Source organism: Primulina huaijiensis, chromosome 14 (genome assembly GCF_012295235.1).
Source record: "Primulina huaijiensis isolate GDHJ02 chromosome 14, ASM1229523v2, whole genome shotgun sequence".
Classification (NCBI taxonomy): domain Eukaryota; kingdom Viridiplantae; phylum Streptophyta; class Magnoliopsida; order Lamiales; family Gesneriaceae; genus Primulina; species Primulina huaijiensis.
In genome coordinates, this window is record NC_133319.1 from 16,211,930 (window position 1) to 16,232,000 (window position 20,071).

General features: G+C 35.5%; 2 protein-coding genes across 3 annotated transcripts; one reads left to right on the forward strand and one right to left on the reverse strand.

The window, feature by feature from the left end:
• Positions 1-3,963: 3,963 nt before the first annotated feature.
• LOC140957515 (transcription factor MYB33) lies at positions 3,964-9,724 on the forward strand. Of its 2 annotated transcripts, XM_073414816.1 has the most exons (5): positions 3,966-4,119; positions 4,211-4,419; positions 4,846-5,282; positions 5,965-6,931; positions 9,020-9,724. In XM_073414816.1, the coding sequence occupies exons 3-5, from the start codon at positions 4,923-4,925 to the stop codon at positions 9,310-9,312; spliced, it is 1,620 nt and encodes a 539-aa protein (XP_073270917.1). In that variant the 5' UTR covers positions 3,966-4,119; positions 4,211-4,419; positions 4,846-4,922; the 3' UTR covers positions 9,313-9,724. The 2 variants fall into 2 exon arrangements, with proteins under 2 accessions (XP_073270916.1, XP_073270917.1); XM_073414815.1 differs by lacking the exon at positions 4,211-4,419 and having other exon boundaries at positions 3,964-4,119.
• A 480-nt stretch (positions 9,725-10,204) lies between these two features.
• LOC140957304 (SAC3 family protein C) lies at positions 10,205-15,824 on the reverse strand. Its single transcript, XM_073414500.1, has 10 exons — positions 15,739-15,824; positions 14,643-15,052; positions 14,443-14,543; positions 13,999-14,220; positions 12,321-12,536; positions 12,140-12,228; positions 11,925-12,021; positions 11,077-11,169; positions 10,764-10,918; positions 10,205-10,544 (listed from the first exon to the last, which is right to left on the reverse strand). The coding sequence occupies exons 2-10, from the start codon at positions 14,935-14,937 to the stop codon at positions 10,517-10,519; spliced, it is 1,296 nt and encodes a 431-aa protein (XP_073270601.1). The 5' UTR covers positions 14,938-15,052; positions 15,739-15,824; the 3' UTR covers positions 10,205-10,516.
• Between the last annotated feature and the right edge of the window lie 4,247 nt (positions 15,825-20,071).

The window sequence follows — 20,071 nt, forward strand, 5'->3', positions numbered from 1 at the left end:
CTTGACAAGTGTGGTGAAGAGGCTGAATGGATGCGTCACTTTTTAGAAGATGTTCCAGGATGGGAAAAACATGTGCCAGCTATATACATACATTGTGATAGCCAATCTGCAATTTGAAGGGCACAAAATAATATGTATAATGGTAAGTCTAGGCATATATGCCGTAGACATAATACCATTAGACAACTACTCTCAACTGGAGTTATCTCTATTGACTATGTAAAGTCAAAGGATAATATAGCGGATCCGCTAACCAAAGGGTTAAACAGAGAGTTAGTTGCAAAAATGTCAAGGGGAATGAGGCTCAAACCTATAGAATAAATTGGTGTGAAGGAAAACTCAACCTACGCTGACTGGAGATCCCAAGAACTAGGTTCAATGGGAAAACTTAATCGCACTGATTTGGTAGATCACTATGGGGGTTATCCCTAGTCCGTTCCTATTATAAAACAGTGAATGTTGAGGATAAGCTTGCGGCTTTTAATGATTCTGATTAGAAGCAATATAGAATCACCTATGTGAGAGAGAAGTGAGGCCGCTTCGAAGGAATTTTTAGGCTCAATTCTAGATCCTCTAGCAGAACCAGGCGTGTGTTCATGGCCAAAACGAACACGATCATGAGAACTGACTAGTATGAGGGAGAGTCTTGTGTGAAGTATATCTTAATTTACATAAACAGCAGAACAGTTCAAGGACAACATGTCTACTGGTGAGCTAGTAAAGCAAATATATTTCATAAGGGAAGGTTCAAAGGGTTACACCTACCTATCCTATGCAGGATTCAACTGTAGAACTTTGTCACCAAGATTTGTATCAAATTTCATTCATGTGGGGGATTGTTTGAAATATTAATCAAATTTAGAGTTTGAATGAAAGTTATGACTCATGAATGTGGGAGTGTCTTTTGGCTCTCCACATTCTTGAGTAAATTGTGGCTCATTATTGTGGAAGTTTCTTTTGACTTTCCACATTCTTGAGTTAATTGAAGAGTTTTGGCTCTTCATGTTTTTGAGTTAATGGGAAGATTAATCGAGTTAATTAATCTTGCATGACTCTTGGTGTACATTTTTGGGGCTTATAAATAGTGGGTTCATTTCTACATTTCAAGTACATGAAATTCTTATCTCTTTCAAGCATTATCTTGCATTTCATATTGTTAGGTTTCCATTTGGTCTCCGTTAAATCTCAGTGATAAAGTAAAGGTACGTTTTCAGTTCACCGTAGTAGTGTCTCGTGCTAAGTCACTGCTGGTTGTTCCGTTGTATCCTGGGAAACAGACGTCCAAGTACATCCTCGAAGCACATACCGGAGGGGACGAATCTGTTTTAAGGACACTGTATTTCATACATGCATCAGTTTGCTTTATTTTAAGCCTTTCTCTACTGTTATTCTTCAATATAATTTTCGCTGGTTTTCTTTGCCAAAAGATTTTTGTACTATACCATTCAATATATTGTGCAACAGGTTTGAGGTCAAGAATGTATATTAAATACTTAATTAAATCACTGATAAGGCTTAGGTCTATTAAGAAGGTAATTATGCCCACTAGTGCTTAATTAAAATATTAAAAATTATTTTTCTTAAATAAATTTGTGAATTTATTAGTCGAGTTGCCCACAAGTTTGTATTTTTGTAGAAAAACCAACACCGATAAAAATTACGTCCAGCGTATAAAATCACCTAAAAACCCCATATTTTCAAAAATAAGAAAAATCATCACCCTTAATTTAAATAATTAAAAACAATTGTTTAATAAAAACATTTTCTATTTTTTTAGCCCTCGGTCTCCGTTCCTCGATCGCAACTCGAATAACCTTTAAAATATATTTTAATGCAACCATGTAGAAAAATATATTTTAAACATGTCAACATGCACAACATAATTAATTCATGTAATTAAAACATTTTATTAAAATACAAAAAAAAATTAATAACTCGTGCATGTGGTTCGCGTGGACCTTTAAATTTTCGGGGCGTTACAAATTAGGTAAAAGAGGGTCTTCGACTAATAACTTGGCTTCTTTTATATATATANAGAGGACTTTTATTTATACAACTACTTGTACAAACCCACCCAGCTTATGACTTACCCACTGCCTAACTGGACTCCTAGCCTAGACTGAAGGCAACACATTCCAGCCAACACTTCTTTAACATCTATGTGTCAAAGACTACATACACAAGTTTATTGTCTTTGTGCAAGACTGTATTTGAGTGGTGATGTCTGTTCGTGTGTGAGAACTGAACAATGAATACACCAGAAAGGTGTTCTTACACAGTGAGAGAAATAAGCTTCTACACTAATAACTTTGGTATCCCTCTGGGTTGAATGCTTCTTGAAAGCTGATAAGTGAATAAGCGTGCCCTTTTCTTTTACCACACTCTCTCTTGTATTTTCATTGTTGAGACTTCACTGATCTTCATCTTCCACTTATAGACGCGAAGCTAGATCGTACACTGAGATTCAATTATTGTATCATTTGCATTTTGAATTCGTTCCTTGGACTTTGTGTCTCGACTTTTCGACTGCCCTTCTGGAACGTTTGTCTTTAATGCTCTGATGCAACGTTCATTATTGTTCTTTGACTGGACAATTGCTTTGTACCTTTGTGCATAGCTGGAATCCACTAGAATGAGCTTGTCTTGATCTACAACTGAAAGATTATAACTGATGCTCCGAACTAGTCAGCTGAACTGATCTTCAGTTGGGTTGATGAAATCAGTTGACTCGTCAGTTGAACTGATTTCACTCTCGTTCAGTTGAACTAGTCAGCTGGGCTCTTCATCAGTTGAACACTCCTTCGGCTTGCTAGGCTTTTGAGGTTCTCCTGCTGAACCACTTATCAGCTGGACAATGAGCTGAACTGCTCGTTGACATATCGGTCCATTGATTCAATTTGTGTGATCAGTTGGGTCTTCAGTTTGCGATTTTGACAACTCGAAACTGATCCTAGCTTCTGCACACTAAGGTAAATCATTAGTAACAAAAATAACTAGTTTTGTTAACATCAAAATCAAGATTGCGAACTTGAAAAGTTCCAACAAGAGTGTACTAAACACATTAACACAAAAACTCTTATGAGATGATCTCATGAGTCAATTTTGTGATATGAGTTTTCGACCAAATTCAGCTCATGAAAAAATATTATTTTTATATCAAAAGTATAATTTTTAATTTCAAATATGGATCTGAACGACTCGTATTAAGGATATAGATCTATGAGACAATCTCACAAAGGACCTATTCATGTATTAGAAGAGTAGGTCTCTTGTGAAACGGTCTCACATATTTTTATTCGTGAGACAGATCAATCATGCTCATATTTACAATAAAAAATAATACTTTTGACATAAAAAATAATACATTTTCATGGATGTCCCAAGTAAAATATTCGTCTCACAAAATTGTCTCGTAAGATCGTTTCACATGAGTTTTTTGTGATATTAGAAATATCCCATCCATATTAACAATGATTGCTTTGGCATCAACAATTTCATAGAAAAAAAAGACTAAAATTACAAAAATTAATTCATTATATTACATTAAGACTTTTTGTTCGGTCTAACTCTTTTTTTCCCCAAAAGTAAGTTAATACCAAAAATGTTGTATCTTACTCTTAAAAAAATACTGTATATATAATATATTATTAAATTTTGACATCCATACTAACCAATTTTTATATATCAGTATGACATCAAAGTTTTTTTTTTTTACGGTTTTAACTTTCATAATATTTGTTAAACTCTGTCAGTACGAGTTTATTAGTAATTTTTTATATCTATATAATTTTTTTGATTTTTTCTCCGACTTAGCTCTAATTAATCTAAAAATTCAAAATATTTAGGTAAATCTTATCTAATCATTAATCTATAAACATCACGTCATAATAAAAAAAAGTTTATTGTGAGATAAATATAATATAATTTAATCGAACGTCGCTCACACACACAATCACACACATTGACACACATACCATGTGTACGCATCTATACATACGATACATACACCCGACGATCTCCATACAATTACCATTTCTTCCTTCCCCTTTGCACATTTCCGCTTTTTATAATCTCCTTTTCTGTTTCCTTTTCTAGCTCCTTCAATTCCTCCCGATTCAGGTAATCATATGCTTAATTAGTCTACGCTTTCCCATTTCCGTATGATGAAAAACAAGATCATGCGTAGCCTAATTAATGAATGAAATTGAAGAACCGGAAATTTTGCAATTATTAGGTCAACCTACATTTATTGCGGAGCGAAGAATTTTTGTTAGTTTGCATTGTTTATTAATTGCTTAAATAAATGAAGTACGAGGGCATTAACGTCTGGATTTGGTACTCTTGGATGTTCATTGTATGATTATTCATAAACATATCATTGTTTAAGTTCGAAATGCGTATGGGGCGTTGCGATTCTTGGTAATACCGATGTTCATGTTCATGGATGCTGTTTTACTTTCACTGTTTAAGTTGGATTTTTTTTTCTTTGTGGGTTTTTGAGGTTGGCCAATTTGGTATTAATTTTTTTTTATCGTTTGATTCACGTACGTAGTTGCTGCGGATATTAAGAATTCAGCACTATTTTTGTTAGATGATAATTTATTATGGAACTAACTTTAAGTGAAAGATGAATTGTCTATGACTGAGTTATGGGGAAGTTTTTTTTTTTTTTTTTTTTTTTTTTTTTTTTTTTTTTTTTATTATTGTTTATTTTGGAAATAACTTTTTTTTTTTTTTGTTTTGTTTATGACTGAGTTATGGGGAAGTTTTTTTTTTTTTTTTTTTAAATCGTATTTTGCCTTTATGAAAGTTGTCCTCTGTTTACTGTTATTTTCTTGTGTTTAGGATTTTAGCTTATGATTTGGCTTTTGGGCTATTGGTTTCGTGGAGCTTAAGAAGTTCCCTCTCATAGAGTAACAAAGATGGGTCATATCACTGGTGACGAGTCTGAAGACAGAGTCCTCTCTAGCGATTCACCTCTGAGTAACGATGGTGATAACTTTTTCAGAGGTTCAGACAGGGGGGTTATTCTGAAGAAAGGTCCATGGACAACTGCTGAGGATGCAATTTTGATTGACTACGTGAAAAAGCATGGGGAAGGCAATTGGAATTCAGTTCAGAAGCATACGGGACTTTCACGGTGTGGTAAAAGCTGCCGCCTGAGGTGGGCCAATCATTTAAGGCCAAACCTGAAAAAAGGAGCATTCACACCAGAAGAAGAGCGACTAATAATTGAACTTCATGCTAAAATGGGAAACAAATGGGCACGGATGGCTGTGCATGTAAGCTTCAATAATCACCTTTTACAATCTTACAGATCATTTATCTTTTGAACGTTTGAAGAATTTCATGTACTTCAATATAGAATCTCTACTTACAGCAAATAAATTTCTCAGATATTTATGAGTAAAGATCTTAAATGTTTCCTTCAGCGTGATTGTAAGTTTGATCCAAACAGATAAACTATGTAAATTGAGTTTTGCGGTTTCTGATACGCGTGAAATGAGAATGCTTCTTCTGGATGCCTTGAATGAATTCTCCGGAGGAGTCTAATATGCACTTGTAAAATCATTATCGGGATTAGTTAGTTGGCTCATACTTTTGCAGATTCGGTTGGTGTATATGTTACTGATTGTTACCCCAGAAAAGTAATTTATTTCAAAAACTTATCCTGTAACTGTTAGTTTGAAACTTCCCTTGATAGACATAGATGAGAAGATGTTGGCATCGGGATGTTTACATCATGAAAATCGTCTTGTCCAATGTTCACATTACACTATGCTGTAAGCTAATTAGTCTCGGCTTTAATGGGTGGACAAACCAAAACAGATTAGTAGCATGATTTTTCTTTTGTCATATACGCTGCCCTATGATCATTGCATATTACAACGTAAAATGGTATTTGAACCAGTCATATTTTTGTGATTTGAAAAATATTCATAATCAATCATTTCTGTTTCTCAGTTGCCCGGACGGACAGACAATGAGATAAAGAATTATTGGAATACTCGAATAAAAAGACGTCAACGTGCCGGCTTACCTCTTTATCCAACTGAATTTTTCCAACATGCACTTCCAGAGAAACAACAAAACCGTAATTCACCTTGGATATTTGGTGGAGATGAAGGATGCCATGATAGCGTGCCAAGCCATGGCTATGAAACACCTGATGTCATGTTTGATATTTTAAACATGTTACCGTACAGACCAGAATTTCCTGATATTTTTGCTAGTAGTTCACTCGTGAGCGGTTTTGGTTCTCCTCAGTTTTTTAGTTTTCTTCCCCAAACAGTTGGATCGCACAAACTTACTCAAGAACTTGATGAACAAATGGACTTTGGTGGCTTCGCTGATAATGATGCTTTCCCTGATCACTGTGAGAATAAAATGTCTCAATCCTATGGTCCCTGTTTCCCATCTGACCCTAATCACACAAAACAACTGTGGCATTTTGGTGTCAGTCCGGATAGTCATTTTGCCTCAAATGACATTTTCTCTGCTTCTGAGCCCTTGGAAGGTGCTGAGAAGTTTGAGCTCCCTTCACTCCAATATCAAGAAACCAATTCAGGTGTCTGGGGCTTGCTTCCTTTTGATGCTACTCCTGAATCATTGGATTCTTTTATTCAGTCTCCCTTATCTGGGACTGGGACACAACCGTCACATTGCCCTTCTCCACGAAGTAGTGGCCTCTTAGAGGCTTTACTCTATGAGGCCAAATTTATAAGCAAGTCAGAGAATCAGTCTTCTGACAAGGCTACATCATCTACCATCAGCCAAGGGGCTATAACATACTGTTCTTCCTTAAAAGCACACTCCACAGTGATCAAAGGTATTGATCCGACATCCCCATCAGGCAACTCAACAGGATCAATTTTTAACGGGTGCAGTCCTGCTGATCCCATTGGCTCTGCAATGGAAGAGAAAATGCGCGGTTAGAATCTATAACTTTCTAAATGATTCGTAGTTGACAGAAACACATAGAGGGTTAAGTTTTAGCTGCATAAGTCTATTATTTTTTGATGTTATATCCTCTCGTTTCTGTTAGTTTCAGATCATTTAGTCTCTCTCTCTCTCTCTCTCTCTCTCTCACACACACACACACACACACACACACACACACACACACATAAATTCGCACAAACCCACACAACACACCCCACTCTGTTGTTCTCAGGGATATATAGAGGCAAATGCTTAATGTCCTTGCTCTTGTGTGTCGTTGGTGGCTACTAGAGAATCCCTGTAGCGGTTTTCCTTTGGCTTTATCGTTTGTATTCTGCTTCCTGTTTGCATTTGCCCACACCCAGCCAAGATTTGCATCAAGTACTTTAGTTCTAGCTACCTTCTCATTGTTTTTAAGAGGCTAATGCAAACCATGATATTAGAAGGTTCTCTAAGGAAGTGGGTTCAATTCCAGGACCTTGTTTTGTCTTCAGGCACATTTCTTTATTTTCCAACTTATCTTGAGTTTCTCAAACTTTACTCGAGAGACTATAGACAGTAAGTAATTCTAATTCTTTTTTTACCTTTGCTTTTTTTGAAATCTTTTCTGGATCAAGAGCATAAGTGTGTTACTGTTTTTATTTTTCTCTCTTTTTTTTTTTTGACAAGGTTGTATATAAAACTTAACTATTAATATCAACTTTAAAGGATTTATTTGGTGATGATTGATATAAATTGTTGCATAATTTGTATGTGATCTTGTGAGTCATGCCCTCTTCATTTGAATAGAAAATAGTTTATCAAATCCGTGCAGCCATATCTTTCATGATTACTTTGCTGATACCAGAACTCTACTCTTGAGTCACATTCGTCATGAACTCAAAATGGGAGATGAAAGACATAATTGCTTTTGGAGTAGGAAATTGAGATTCTCTCTCTATCCCGTATTGAGTCTACAACTATTTTGTCAATTTGAATTTTTGTTGGCTCGCCAAATTCTTCGATCTATGGAATGCTTCAGTGAACAGTGGATATATATGATATGCAGAAAAACCTGGGGCTTATTTGAAACTACAGTCTTGGTTTTCTTCTGTAACCATTCCGCTAGCTTCTCTGCCCCCAATCTAGGAGTTGTGAAAATTGGACCTGTTGTAATAACTAATAACTAGATATGTGGCCTGTGACTGCTGATTCCTTGGCAAGATGATGGCCGGCTAATCTGTGCATTTTCAATAGAAGCATGTAGTTATTGGTATTCAAAGTGCCTAGAGTAATGAACCTGTTAGTTTTGGAGGTCAAGGTGATTGTTCAGTTTTTTTTTTAGGTGCTGGTTGTGAGCAGAGCTGTCATGAAACATAGCCAAATCAGATAGGAATTTTAAGCTTTTGTTGTTTTTAGTTAGAAAACAACTTGCAATGTTGAGCTTGGAGTAAAACTATCTTGCTAAACTTAAATAAAAGCTCGAGAGTGGTAAGTGAAACAAAATTATCATTTTAAGCTCATCAGCTCTAGATCGATTAATTTACTTTCAAGCTCAAGCCTTCCAGAAACCTTTTAAGCCGCAGAAATATACTTTTGTTAACTAGAGTTGCAGAAAAAGATTAAACCAAGAGCAACATGAAAGGGTGGCGACGTGTTAGGATTACTGTACTGCACCAAAGGTCATGGTCAGCAGTATTTACGGAGACAAATGCTTAGCGGAAACTGAAGGGTTGGGATGAAGATATCATGTCCTTGCTCTTGTGTGGGTAGTGTAGGTAGTTTTGATAGGAAATCCCCCACCAATGAAAAAGGAGGAAATATTTTCTATAGTTGGGTTTACCAACTTTTTCGTAATGATCTTTCTATACTTTGCATGTATCTTTCTCTTTGTTTGTACACTTGTATTATTTCTTTACCATATACATCATCATACATTGATGAATGAAGATGGAAGGCTGTGCATGACTTAAATAATGATTAAAAACAGGTTATACAATCTAAAGATTTTTTGTTTTAATGTCAGAAATTTATTATTACTCCACGAGGAGTTTTCAAAGGGCTTGAAAGTAATGTCATATCTTTTGTGTTTTCATAGCAAGTCATGTGAAATCAGAAGTTGTCAACCAAAGTTGTTTCCTGGATGAAGATAGGAAAGAAAATTTGAGCCTTTTGGACTGCTCAAAGCCTGATGCTATACTTGGATCATGCTGGCTTGAGCAAAGTGGTTCTAGTGTGAAGCAATGTGGCAGCATAACTGATGCCATTTTTCTTGGCGATGATTTGGGCAGCGAGTTGAAGAACATGTCTTCTGGAACTTCTGGTTGGGGACTTGGTTCTTGCACATGGAATTACATGCCATCTGCCAACCAAATGTCCGATCTTCTGTGAAAATTACCATTTCTATTGGTTTCTGTGCTTTTCTCATTCTTTGTTATCATTTTACTATCAAACTTTCTCAAAAGATGGCGTCGCTATATAAAGATGAATTGATTGCTGATTGTCTTTATTGATGTACTTTGAACCGGCCATGCCATTATGCCACCGCTTTGCAAGGTAGATTATATGATGCACTTTTTTGAGATACATTGTTCTTATACCTCGAGACGTCAGGATTTGATTGCAGTCGTGTCATTTTTTAAGAATATACATCATTCTCCAGTGTATACCGATTCCCGTAGTGTAGAAGTTAATGAAGTTATATAATTATTGTAAACTCAGTTGTTAGGTTAGCGTTGTGCTGCTGTCAAATGCTGTATTTAAACTATGTAACGGAGTTTTAAGGTACAAAAGGATAATGGAGAAGTTTTAGTTTCATCAGAATAAAAGTAAATTTAATTTCTATTCGAATTTGTCTGCCAAATAAACAATGTTGGATGTACTCGTGCTTTTACCAAATTTAATTCCAAAACATAAAGCAATTAAATTTAATTGATTTTTTTTTTTAAAATTCATCAAAGTCAAATAATTCAAGAATTGGTGATACATACAGATTATGAAAGTAAAATATGAATTGCCATGTTGTGCAAAGCTCAGCATGCTTTGGAAGGTCTTGGCTCAAGGAGATTGCCCAAGGTGTGTATTTTCATCAGTTTTCACTTGAATGTACATCTTTCTGTGAGGTGTGAATTTTCTCTCCTGGGAGAAGGGTAGACACTCAACTGATGAAATGAGTTTTAACCGTTCCGATTTCAAAGCCAAAGGGAGCTCTCGAGAAATAAGTTCATCTAACCCATACAATCGAATTCAAATTCAAAGGGAGCGACAATCTTGAAAAATAAGTTCAACTAACCCATACAACTCGTTCAATCACAACTGTTGGTGATCAGTGAAATTAACCAACATATCGAATCTTGTACAATATATACATATCTACATTTATTGCACTAAGTATTTACTATTTCGATCACATAAACTCGGTAATTCGATAAAAATTGATGTAACAGAATATATATACACATGATCTGATGTCGGAATGTTAAAGATATAGTATTTTCTGCCAAATCGGAATGTTAAAGATATAGTATTTGCTGCCAAATCGGAATTGGGAGAAGGGCGTCATTCTTGACGTAAACTCTACAACTAAATTGCAACATCACAATGCTGATAGTTCACCAAATAACCTGTAAAAGCCGAAAGTAAACAAAAATATGTCTCAGTAGTCTTTTAAAACACCATAGATAGGGTACAAACTATTGGATTAAAGAAAAGTAAATACTCCACAAATCAGAAACCCCTTTCTAAGATGCAAGACTAAAAACATATACGTCTAGAATCATGTTATAGTAGAACCCTCATTTAGAGAAAAATCGTGTTCTCTGAAGAGTTCATATTGAAGATACCTTTCTATTCTTTCTGAATTCATTGGATAGTATTTCTCGAAGCCTCTTGCAGGCTTATGGGTAACTGATGGTTTGGTACACGAGAGCCCCTTTTCAGTTCCAGAAGTAGATATTTCAAGACCACATTGGAGACAAAGGGATTCAACATCTGACTCCTGTACAAACCAATTATAGAAAGATAATATGAAACACATTATCTGTATTTCTTTTTTATAAAGATTACCGACAAGAAAACTATAAAATGATGCCAAGTCAGCTTTCTAAGAATGAAGGAGAGGAAAAAGTAGGATACAAAACAGAATTGAAGATGCACCTTCATCATAAGGAGTTTAGCTAAGTGGGACAGTGCGTATGGTTGAAGCTTGTATCCTCCGTAACTGATACAGGACAATGCCAATATTCTCACCTGTGGTCAATTGCAGAAGAGAAAAGGCAGTTAGTTGTAAGCTACATGAGGCAGTTTACTAAAATTCCGAGGAAAACCTGATCATAAGATAATGATTCAGTTAAAACAGAGCCCTTCACTAAATGGCTCGCTAAATTTGATCGATTTGGCTCATATATTTGAATAAATATGTCAAAGAAATGTTAGACAATACCTCCTGAGACTTGAGATGTTTAAGATCCAAAGTTTTATCCTATGGGTATACATACGAAGTTTTCTTTTTTCAATATTATATTATTTAAGCTTTCATGGCACAGAAAACATACATTAAAGTTAAAGAGAAAAAATTCAGACTCAAGGAATTTGGGTCATACTAATTGTATAGATTTATAAAAGAAAAGTTAGAAGACAGCTCCTGGATGTTAAAGTAAAAATAATCAGAACTGCATCAAATAAATAGTAAACAATGTATGATGAAAAGCAGTGTCAACAAAAGACGAGTAATTATCTGAAGGATGACAAAGAAAAAAAGAAAAACTGAATATTAGAAATCTGTGACCCTGTGAAAGTTAACAAGCTTGGATCACCTAGTAACTAAAAATAGAAAAAAGAGCCAACAATTAATTTAATGCTGACAAGAGTAACTCAAATGGCAAACCAAATATTTTGAACTGGTCCCAAATACACAATTTACCAATCTACTGTTTATAAACTACAGCAATCACAGATGCATGATTTGGTGCAGAAACACATATGCCGAGTTGTGGTTATTAAACCTCATTGACATAAGGTTCAACAATGCAGTATTGCAGATTGGATGCTTCCTCTTCCACCGTAGAAATGAATCGCTTGTAATTGCCCATTCGATAACATCTGCTTTATGCATAGATAAAATTAAGAAACAGAAAGGATATGAATGCATGACTTACTTATATCTCAAGGAAAATCTGGTCGTAGAAATAATGGAAAAGCCAGAGAAACTCCAAGTTACCTTAAAATTCTACGAGCAAAACACATCTCTTTTGACTTTATGATTAGTGCAGGAACGTGGAGGAACCACAAAGATAAAGATTCACTATCCTATATATTAAGAGAGAAATTATTTTAAACAAGTAAAATTGTGCAAATCAATAAGCTTGAATTCAGCAGTAATTGACAACATAAAGAATTACATGGTTGTTCAAACCCAGATGAAGAAGCACGTAAAATGAATGAAACTCGGCTTCATTCCTGCATATAGATTGTGAAGCTCGATTTGCTTCATAAAGATTAAATAAAGTTGTCAGAGTTTTCATAAGCTGCTCCATGTTGAGGTGACTCATAGAAGAAATATTTGGATTGCCACAAATCCTATGAAGATGGTGATGAGATATGATGTGAAACTTGATCTGTATAAAAAGAAACAAAGGGTTAAGAAAACATTGTTACAGACTCAATCAAGTTGAGCCTAAAAAGCCCATATCTGCCTATTGGACCAGAATATATCAGAAACGGTTACTTGGAGAAGGGAAGGAGTTTGAAAATAGGGAGGATATTAGGCTGCAGTGGTTGGAGGGAATGGGATATGCTTTATTTTTTTTCAGCTATTTGCTAGTGAAAGCTAGGGCAGGAGCATTGTATTTTTTCTCTTGTAAAAGGAATTATTTCTTTGGTTGGATAGAAATGCTCACATCGTTGAATCGATTTTTACTTTTATTTATATTTGTTACTAAATTCTGTAGTTCTTGGTTGTTTTAAAAAATTAGCACCTAATAAACGCGAAATGGTGCATTATCAGTCATGGCACATCGTCAATTTAATGATTACATGGCTCAACCCTGTACTATTTTGTGCTCGCTGTTGAGAACAAAAAATTAGAATCCTGATTAGCAAATGATGAAGCTAGTATTTCATGATTTCTTTTTTTTTTCTTTTTTTTTTTGGTAGCAAAAGACATGGCTAGTCATAGAATTGAGATCTCAAGAAAGATTACTCAATAATCCTCAGCTCCTCCCACCCCATCTTCTTTTTTTGTTCATCTCCTTCTAAAATGTATTTCTTCATTTCAATAAATAAAACATTATTACAATCTATAACTAAATTAAGCTTAGGATATAACAAGGGCTCACGACTGTTGTTCCCCAACTCAGCGCTAAAGCCAAAACACAAAGCTGTCTTGCACACACAGCAAAGAGGAAGAATGTAAAAACTTCAAAACATCTAACAGTCCTCATTCAATCTACATGTATAAAATGAGAAAATGGAGCTATTAGTTTCTAGTGATGGAATGAAAAGATTTCAGAGTCAATTTCTTGTAGAAACTAGATGGAATATTACACATATTATAACCCTGCCGTGTCAACTAATTTTCAGATATGAACTAGATAAGAATCCAAAAATCTACACTAGTTTATAAAAACAATTATAATCTCGATTTTCATCATGAGTGCGCATCACAGAGAGGGACCATGATTGATAGAAACCTGTTGCCAACAGAAGAGATCATTACATCTCCACAAACGAACCTGGATTCAATAGACACTGTCATATATATTAGGTGTGATGAAAATGGAGTAACCACTGATCTGCAACAAATATGACATGCCCATCCAACGAGATTCTACCACAAGAAACGATCACACAAGAGAACGTAACATGGCATTAAATGTTTCAGCTATGTTTGTTTCTTCTAAACAAAAACAAAATAGAATCTATGATATCATTGTTAAGAAATGCTAGGTAAACACATTTATAGTTAGCCAACTGAAAAAAAAAAAACTGAACTAAAGGAGAGGACAATTAGATCAAATTGAAATCATCGCCACAAGAAAAATAGATATACAAGCGAAGGCAATTGATTAATAGGCATACCATTCTCTCATACATATGAATCACTTGATCACCCATAGCATTCTGCATACTAAGATCTTGCCTAATGCATCTTGTCCTATCAAAGATGAAATCATGAATAACCTCAAAAGGACACTCACTAGAACTCAGTAAGTTGAGTAGATAATTCAAAGTGTCCTCCAGCACTGAGACAGGCCGCACATCAGAAGCTTTCAAATCTCTTGTGGTTATAGTTCTGCAAAACTAGTATAATAAGAGGAGATTAAATAAAGTTTCAACTTTCAAGTAGCATACTAAAAGAGAGAAGAGCTTGTCCAAAGACCATGTGGAGTAAAAATTTGAATGAAAGCAATATCCATCAATATCATTCTTAATCAAGTCTCCACAACCACCAATGACCATCTCATTCGACCAGGTAAAACTAGTAATATCAATAAAAATATCGTTTAATTTGAAATGCCGCACCTTTTTAACCGCAAGATTGGCAGAGCTTTTAGAAGGATTGCCATGAAGCCTCTCAAAGATAGCCAAATCTCGCAGTTTCTCACGCCTCGCCATCTCTTCCTCTGCAATAATACAAATGCAAAACTATTTCAAGCATTCAAATCAGTACAAGGTTAAACAAAGTTTTCCCTGAAAATGAACAGGTGTGAATTTTTTTATACCTGGGCACATAAAAGGGCACGTTCCAACTAAGGTGGGAAACCCTTGAAGGCCACCATCATCCTTAACGACATCATGATCATCATTCTTAACGACATCATGATCATCATTTTCCCAATTGCTAGTGGTTGCTTTTCGGCTAAAGCTATTCATCGAGCTATTAGGATTTGTGTGTGAAAATTTGGAATTTGTAAAGGGTTTGTTGGAATTCTGGGATTTGGTAGAGTTAGAGGAAGAAGAAGAATAAAAGTTTCTTGCTTTGATTGGCTGGCGGGTTTGAGGATTCTTTTCAGCCATGATTGAAAGCTTGCACACCTGGGTTTCGATTTCAAGATCTTCTCTGTCACTACTTCCAAGACGACCCACACCAGTTCATTTATAGGGAAATTTAGTCACAACATATGACCTTTGGCTGCGATTGGTTTGAAGGATAGGATAAACTAATTATTAGTACGTAAATGATAAAGAAATTGATTGTGGTAAGATTGTAATATATGGTATAAAATAATATTATGTTTAGTAAGATTTTTAAATGTAAGATAATTTTGAATTTTTTGATAAATTACCCTTCCCCTTCGCGGCGGGGCGACGGCGACGACGACAGTGGCGGCAGCGGCCGGCCGGAAACAGCCGGCGGGGGGCGGCGGCCGGAGCCGGCGGTCCGTCGGCGGTCGGCCGGTGGCCGGCAGTCCGTCGGCGGTCGTGGCGGCGGCGGCGGCGGCGGGAAGTGGTGGTGAGTTTGAATATAAGAGAAGGGTAAAATTGGAAAAATAGGAGGTATTAAAAAATGGATAAATAATACTAGGGGGTGAGGAGGTATTATTTTAACCTACCTAATATAACCTAANGCGGCGGCGGCGGCGGGAAGTGGTGGTGAGTTTGAATATAAGAGAAGGGTAAAATTGGAAAAATAGGAGGTATTAAGAGTTGGATAAATAATACTAGGGGGTGAGGAGGTATTATTTTAACCTACCTAATATAACTTAATCATTCATAGGAGGGATTGACTTGGTTAAATAATCACGCGTACCAAACAGCTGACTAAGTAGGATAAAAAAAATAATCCCCCCTTATCCCCCAAACCAAACGCCCCCTAACAGTGTGTTTGGATTGAAAGATTTGGATTGCGATTTCATGATTTGAAAAGTTTCACATCTCAAAAACTACTATATGAGATTTGAAAATTGGCAAAATAAATTTATCCAAATAAATTAATTGATTTATTATTATGAATTTGAAAACTTTGACTTCAAATTAATCAATCCAAATATAATATAAATTCATTCTCCATTTTCTCTTAAATTATCATTAGCTACCCTGACGGAGAAGAGGGACTGATTTTTCGATTGTACGTGAATCATGCATCAGTGACAAACCATACATTGAAATGGTAATCCCTACATTAATCTCTTCTTCTTTTTTTCTTTTTGATATTGGAAATCAAGTGATTTTCTCCTTGTAGAAGAAAGTTCGGAAAATTTTATGTTGAAGTAGGTCATTGATTCAGTTTTTTATGGGAATCGAATAGATTTTTTAGATCTTTGCGAACTTAAAATGCTATGACTATGGATTTGTTTCCACCTCTCTGACACATATCAATATAAATCTTATCTGGCATCTCGCAGAGCGTGTAATGCGTACTATTTCCAAATTTTTTTTCAAAATTTATGGTATGAAGTATCAATTCTTTAACATTGAAAGTAAAACTATAAGAATATTGTTTTTTGTAGAGGTTGCTTGAAAAATCGGAATTCGATTCGAAAGATACCCTTCTTTTATGAGGTTAATTAGACGAAAAAGAACATGAGAAGTTTAGAATTAAGATAACAACTTACTTAAATATGTATTTGCTTCAATTCTCAAAAGTTTTGATTTTTGAAACTTTCTTACCCATATTTTAATTACCCCAACAACACTATAATGCTCTTGAAATGGGAGAAGTGAGTAGTTTCACGCGATGTACACAAAGTCGCATTTATTGCAACATGACTACCCCAGAGAACATCGCGCGAAATACAAGAGAACATCGCGCAATGTACTGGAAATGTACTGAAATCGCATTTAATGCGAATTGACGCGACATTTTCACGCACATGGATTTGAATAAAAAATTTTAATCGTTCCTTTTATTATTTCGCGCATGAACCATAAATGCATTCGGCAACAATCTCCTTAATTTATTCTTGTCTTTATTGGTGATAAAGGTTGGTGATAAAAGTTGATAAATATATTTAATGGGTTTAGTGGTTAGTTTGATTATTGTGTTTATAGTTTTTTTTTAAAATTTTAACCATTTATATTATCGGAAGAGATTTTTGTGATTCAAGTGATATTGAATCACAAAATATGCATTTTGATATAAGCTCATCATTTTCATCAACCTCACCCACTCGAGAATAAGCGCACAACGTTCCGGTCGTTTCTGTCACTTCCACTGTCTCTGTCGCCGTCGCCGCCAATGTCCCCGCCCTTGTTACCGATTCAGTTGCAGCGGTTTTCTTCTATTCCGCCGTCTCTAAAGCTAGCGTCACTATCATCTTCTCTCTCCTCGTCGCCGCCAATGTCGCTGCCGCCGCCGTTAATGTAACCGTCAATGTTACTGACTCCGTTAGAGCAATTTCTTTCTACGCCGCTGTCTCTAAAGATAGCGTCGTTTTCGTCTTATCTTTCACCAAGACCTCTCGTCAGGTCGTCATTTTTGCATTAATAATCCAGTTGCAATTTAAACCATTTTATTTGTTTTAAATAGTTTACTTTTGTAATAATTTAGTAATATGTATAATTAGAAGTATGTACATTTTCAATGCTTATGAGCTTAAATGTTTCCTAAAAGAAGCTCGCTTGCTTTCTTATTGGTGAGATACAATAAAATTTTGATCCTAATGAGTTTTTTTATTATGTCTGACCAAACTTAAGATTTTCATATTTAGAATATATTTATTTTTTTGTTAACACACTTGGTATTTTTGTGATTATTTTTTTTAGTTACCACAACACTATAATGCTCTAGAAAGGGGAGAAGTGAGTAGTTTTGCGCGATGAACAAGAAGATCGCGCGATGTACACAAAGTCGCATTTATTGCGACATGACTCCTGGAGAACATCGCGCGATGTACTGAAAATGTAATGAAATCGCATTTAATGCGAATGGACGCGACATTTTTAGCGGATGGAATTGAATAAAAAACTTGAATCGTTCATTTTATTATTTCGCGCATGAACCATAAATGCATTCGGCAACATTCTCCTTCATTTATTCTTGTCTTTATTGGTGATAAAGGTTGGTGATAAAAGTTGGTAAAAATATTTAATGGGTTTAGTGGTTGGTTTGATTATTGTGTTTATAGTTTTTTTTTTATTTTAACCATTTATATTATACGAAGAGATAGGGAAGAAAATTCACAAATATCAAGTGATTTTTGTGATTCAAGTGATATTGAATCACAAAATATGCATTTTGATATAAACTCATCATTTTCATCAACCTCACCACTTGAGAATATGCGCACAAAGTTCCGGTAGTTTCTGTCACTTCCACTGTCTCCGTCGCTGCCGCCATCGCCGTCGTCGATGTCGCCGCCACCGATGTCCCCGCCCTTGTTACCGATTCAGTTGCAGCGGTTTTTTTCTATTCCGTCGTCTCTAAAGCTAGCGTCACTATTGTCTTCTCCCTCATCGTCGCCGCCAGTGTCGCCGCCGCCGCCGTTAATGTTACCGTCAATGTTACTGACTCCGTTAGAGCAGTTTCTATCTATGCCACTGTCTCTAAAGCTAGCGTCGTTGCCGTCTTATCTCTCGCCAAGACCTCTCTTTTGGGTCGTCATCTTTACATTAATAATCCAGTTGGAATTTAAACCATTTTATGTGTTTTAAATAGTTTACTTTTGTAATTATTTAGTAATATGTATAATTAGAAGTATGTACATTTTCAATGCTTATGAACTTAAATGTTTGCTAAAAGAAGCTCGCATGCTTTCTTATTTGTGAGGTACAATAAAATTTTGATCCTAATGAATTTTTTTATTATGTCTGACCAAACCTAAGGTTTTCATATTTAGAATATATTTATTTTTTTGTTAACACACTTGGTATTTTTGTGATTATTTTTTTAGTTACCACAACAACACTATAATGCTCTTGAAAGGGGAGAAGTGAGTAGTTTCGCGCGATGTACAAGAAGATCGCGCGATGTACACAAAGTCGCATTTATTGCGACATGACTACCTAGAGAACATCGCGCGATGTACTGGAGAACATCGCGCGATGTACTGGAAATGTAATGAAATTGCATTTAATGCGAATGAACGCGACATTTTCAGCGGATGGATTTGAATAAAAAAATTTGAATCGTTCCTTTTATTATTTCACGAATGAACCATAAATGCATTCTTAAACATTCTCATTCATTTAATCTTGTCTTTATTGGTGATAAAGGTTGGTGATAAAAATTGGTAAAAATAATTAATGGGTTTAGTGGTTGGTTTGATTATTGTGTTTATAGTTTTTTTTTTATTTTAACCATTTATATTATAAGAAGAGATAGGGAAGAAAATTCACAAATATCAAGTGATTTTTGTGATTCAAGTGATATTGAATCACAAAATATGAATTTTGATATAAACTCATCATTTTCATCAACCTCACCACTTGAGAATATGCGCACAAAGTTCCGGTCGTTTATGTCACTTCCACTGTCTCCGTCGCCGCCGCCATTGTCGCCGCCACCGATGTCCCCGCCCTTGTTACCGATTCAGTTGCAGCGGTTTTTTTCTATTCCGCCGTCTCTAAAGCTAGCGTCACTGTTGTCTTCTCCCTCATCGTCGCCGCCAATGTCGCTGTCGCCGCCATTAATGTAACCGTCAATGTTACTGACTCCGTTAGAGCAGTTTCTATCTATGCCACTGTCTCTAAAGCTAGCGTCGTTGGCGTCTTATCTCTCGTCAAGACCTCTCTTTTGGGTCGTCATCTTTACATTAATAATCCAGTTGAAATATAAACCATTTTATGTGTTTTAAATGGTTTACTTTTGTAATTATTTAGTAATATGTATAATTAGAAGTATGTACATTTTCAATGCTTATGAGCTTAAATGTTTGCTAAAAGAAGCTCGCATGCTTTCTTATTGGTGAGGTACAATAAAATTTTGATCCTAAGGAGTTTTTTTTATTATGTCTGACCAAACCTAAGGTTTTCATATTTAGAATATATTTATTTTTTTGTTAACACACTTGATATTTTTGTGATTATTTTTTTAGTTACCACAACAACACTATAATGCTCTTGAAAGGGGAGAAGTGAGTAGTTTCGCGCGATGTACAAGAAGATCGCGCGATGTACACAAAGTCGCATTTATTGCGACATGACTACCCAGAGAACATCGCGCGATGTACTGGAGAACATCACGCGATGTACTGGAAATGTACTTAAATCG

Bases quoted from the DNA above. Each gene is read 5' to 3' on its own strand.
- LOC140957515 (XM_073414815.1), top strand. From the start codon at position 4,923: ATGGGTCATATCACTGGTGACGAGTCTGAAGACAGAGTCCTCTCTAGC. The intron at 5,283-5,964 runs GTAAGCTTCAAT...TCTGTTTCTCAG, and splicing joins GGGCACGGATGGCTGTGCAT to TTGCCCGGACGGACAGACAA. The intron at 6,932-9,019 runs GTTAGAATCTAT...GTGTTTTCATAG, and splicing joins AATGGAAGAGAAAATGCGCG to CAAGTCATGTGAAATCAGAA.
- LOC140957304 (XM_073414500.1), bottom strand. From the start codon at position 14,937: ATGGCTGAAAAGAATCCTCAAACCCGCCAGCCAATCAAAGCAAGAAAC. The intron at 14,544-14,642 runs GTATAAAAAAAT...GTATTATTGCAG, and splicing joins GTGCCCTTTTATGTGCCCAG to AGGAAGAGATGGCGAGGCGT. The intron at 14,221-14,442 runs GTGCGGCATTTC...TTATTATACTAG, and splicing joins CCAATCTTGCGGTTAAAAAG to TTTTGCAGAACTATAACCAC.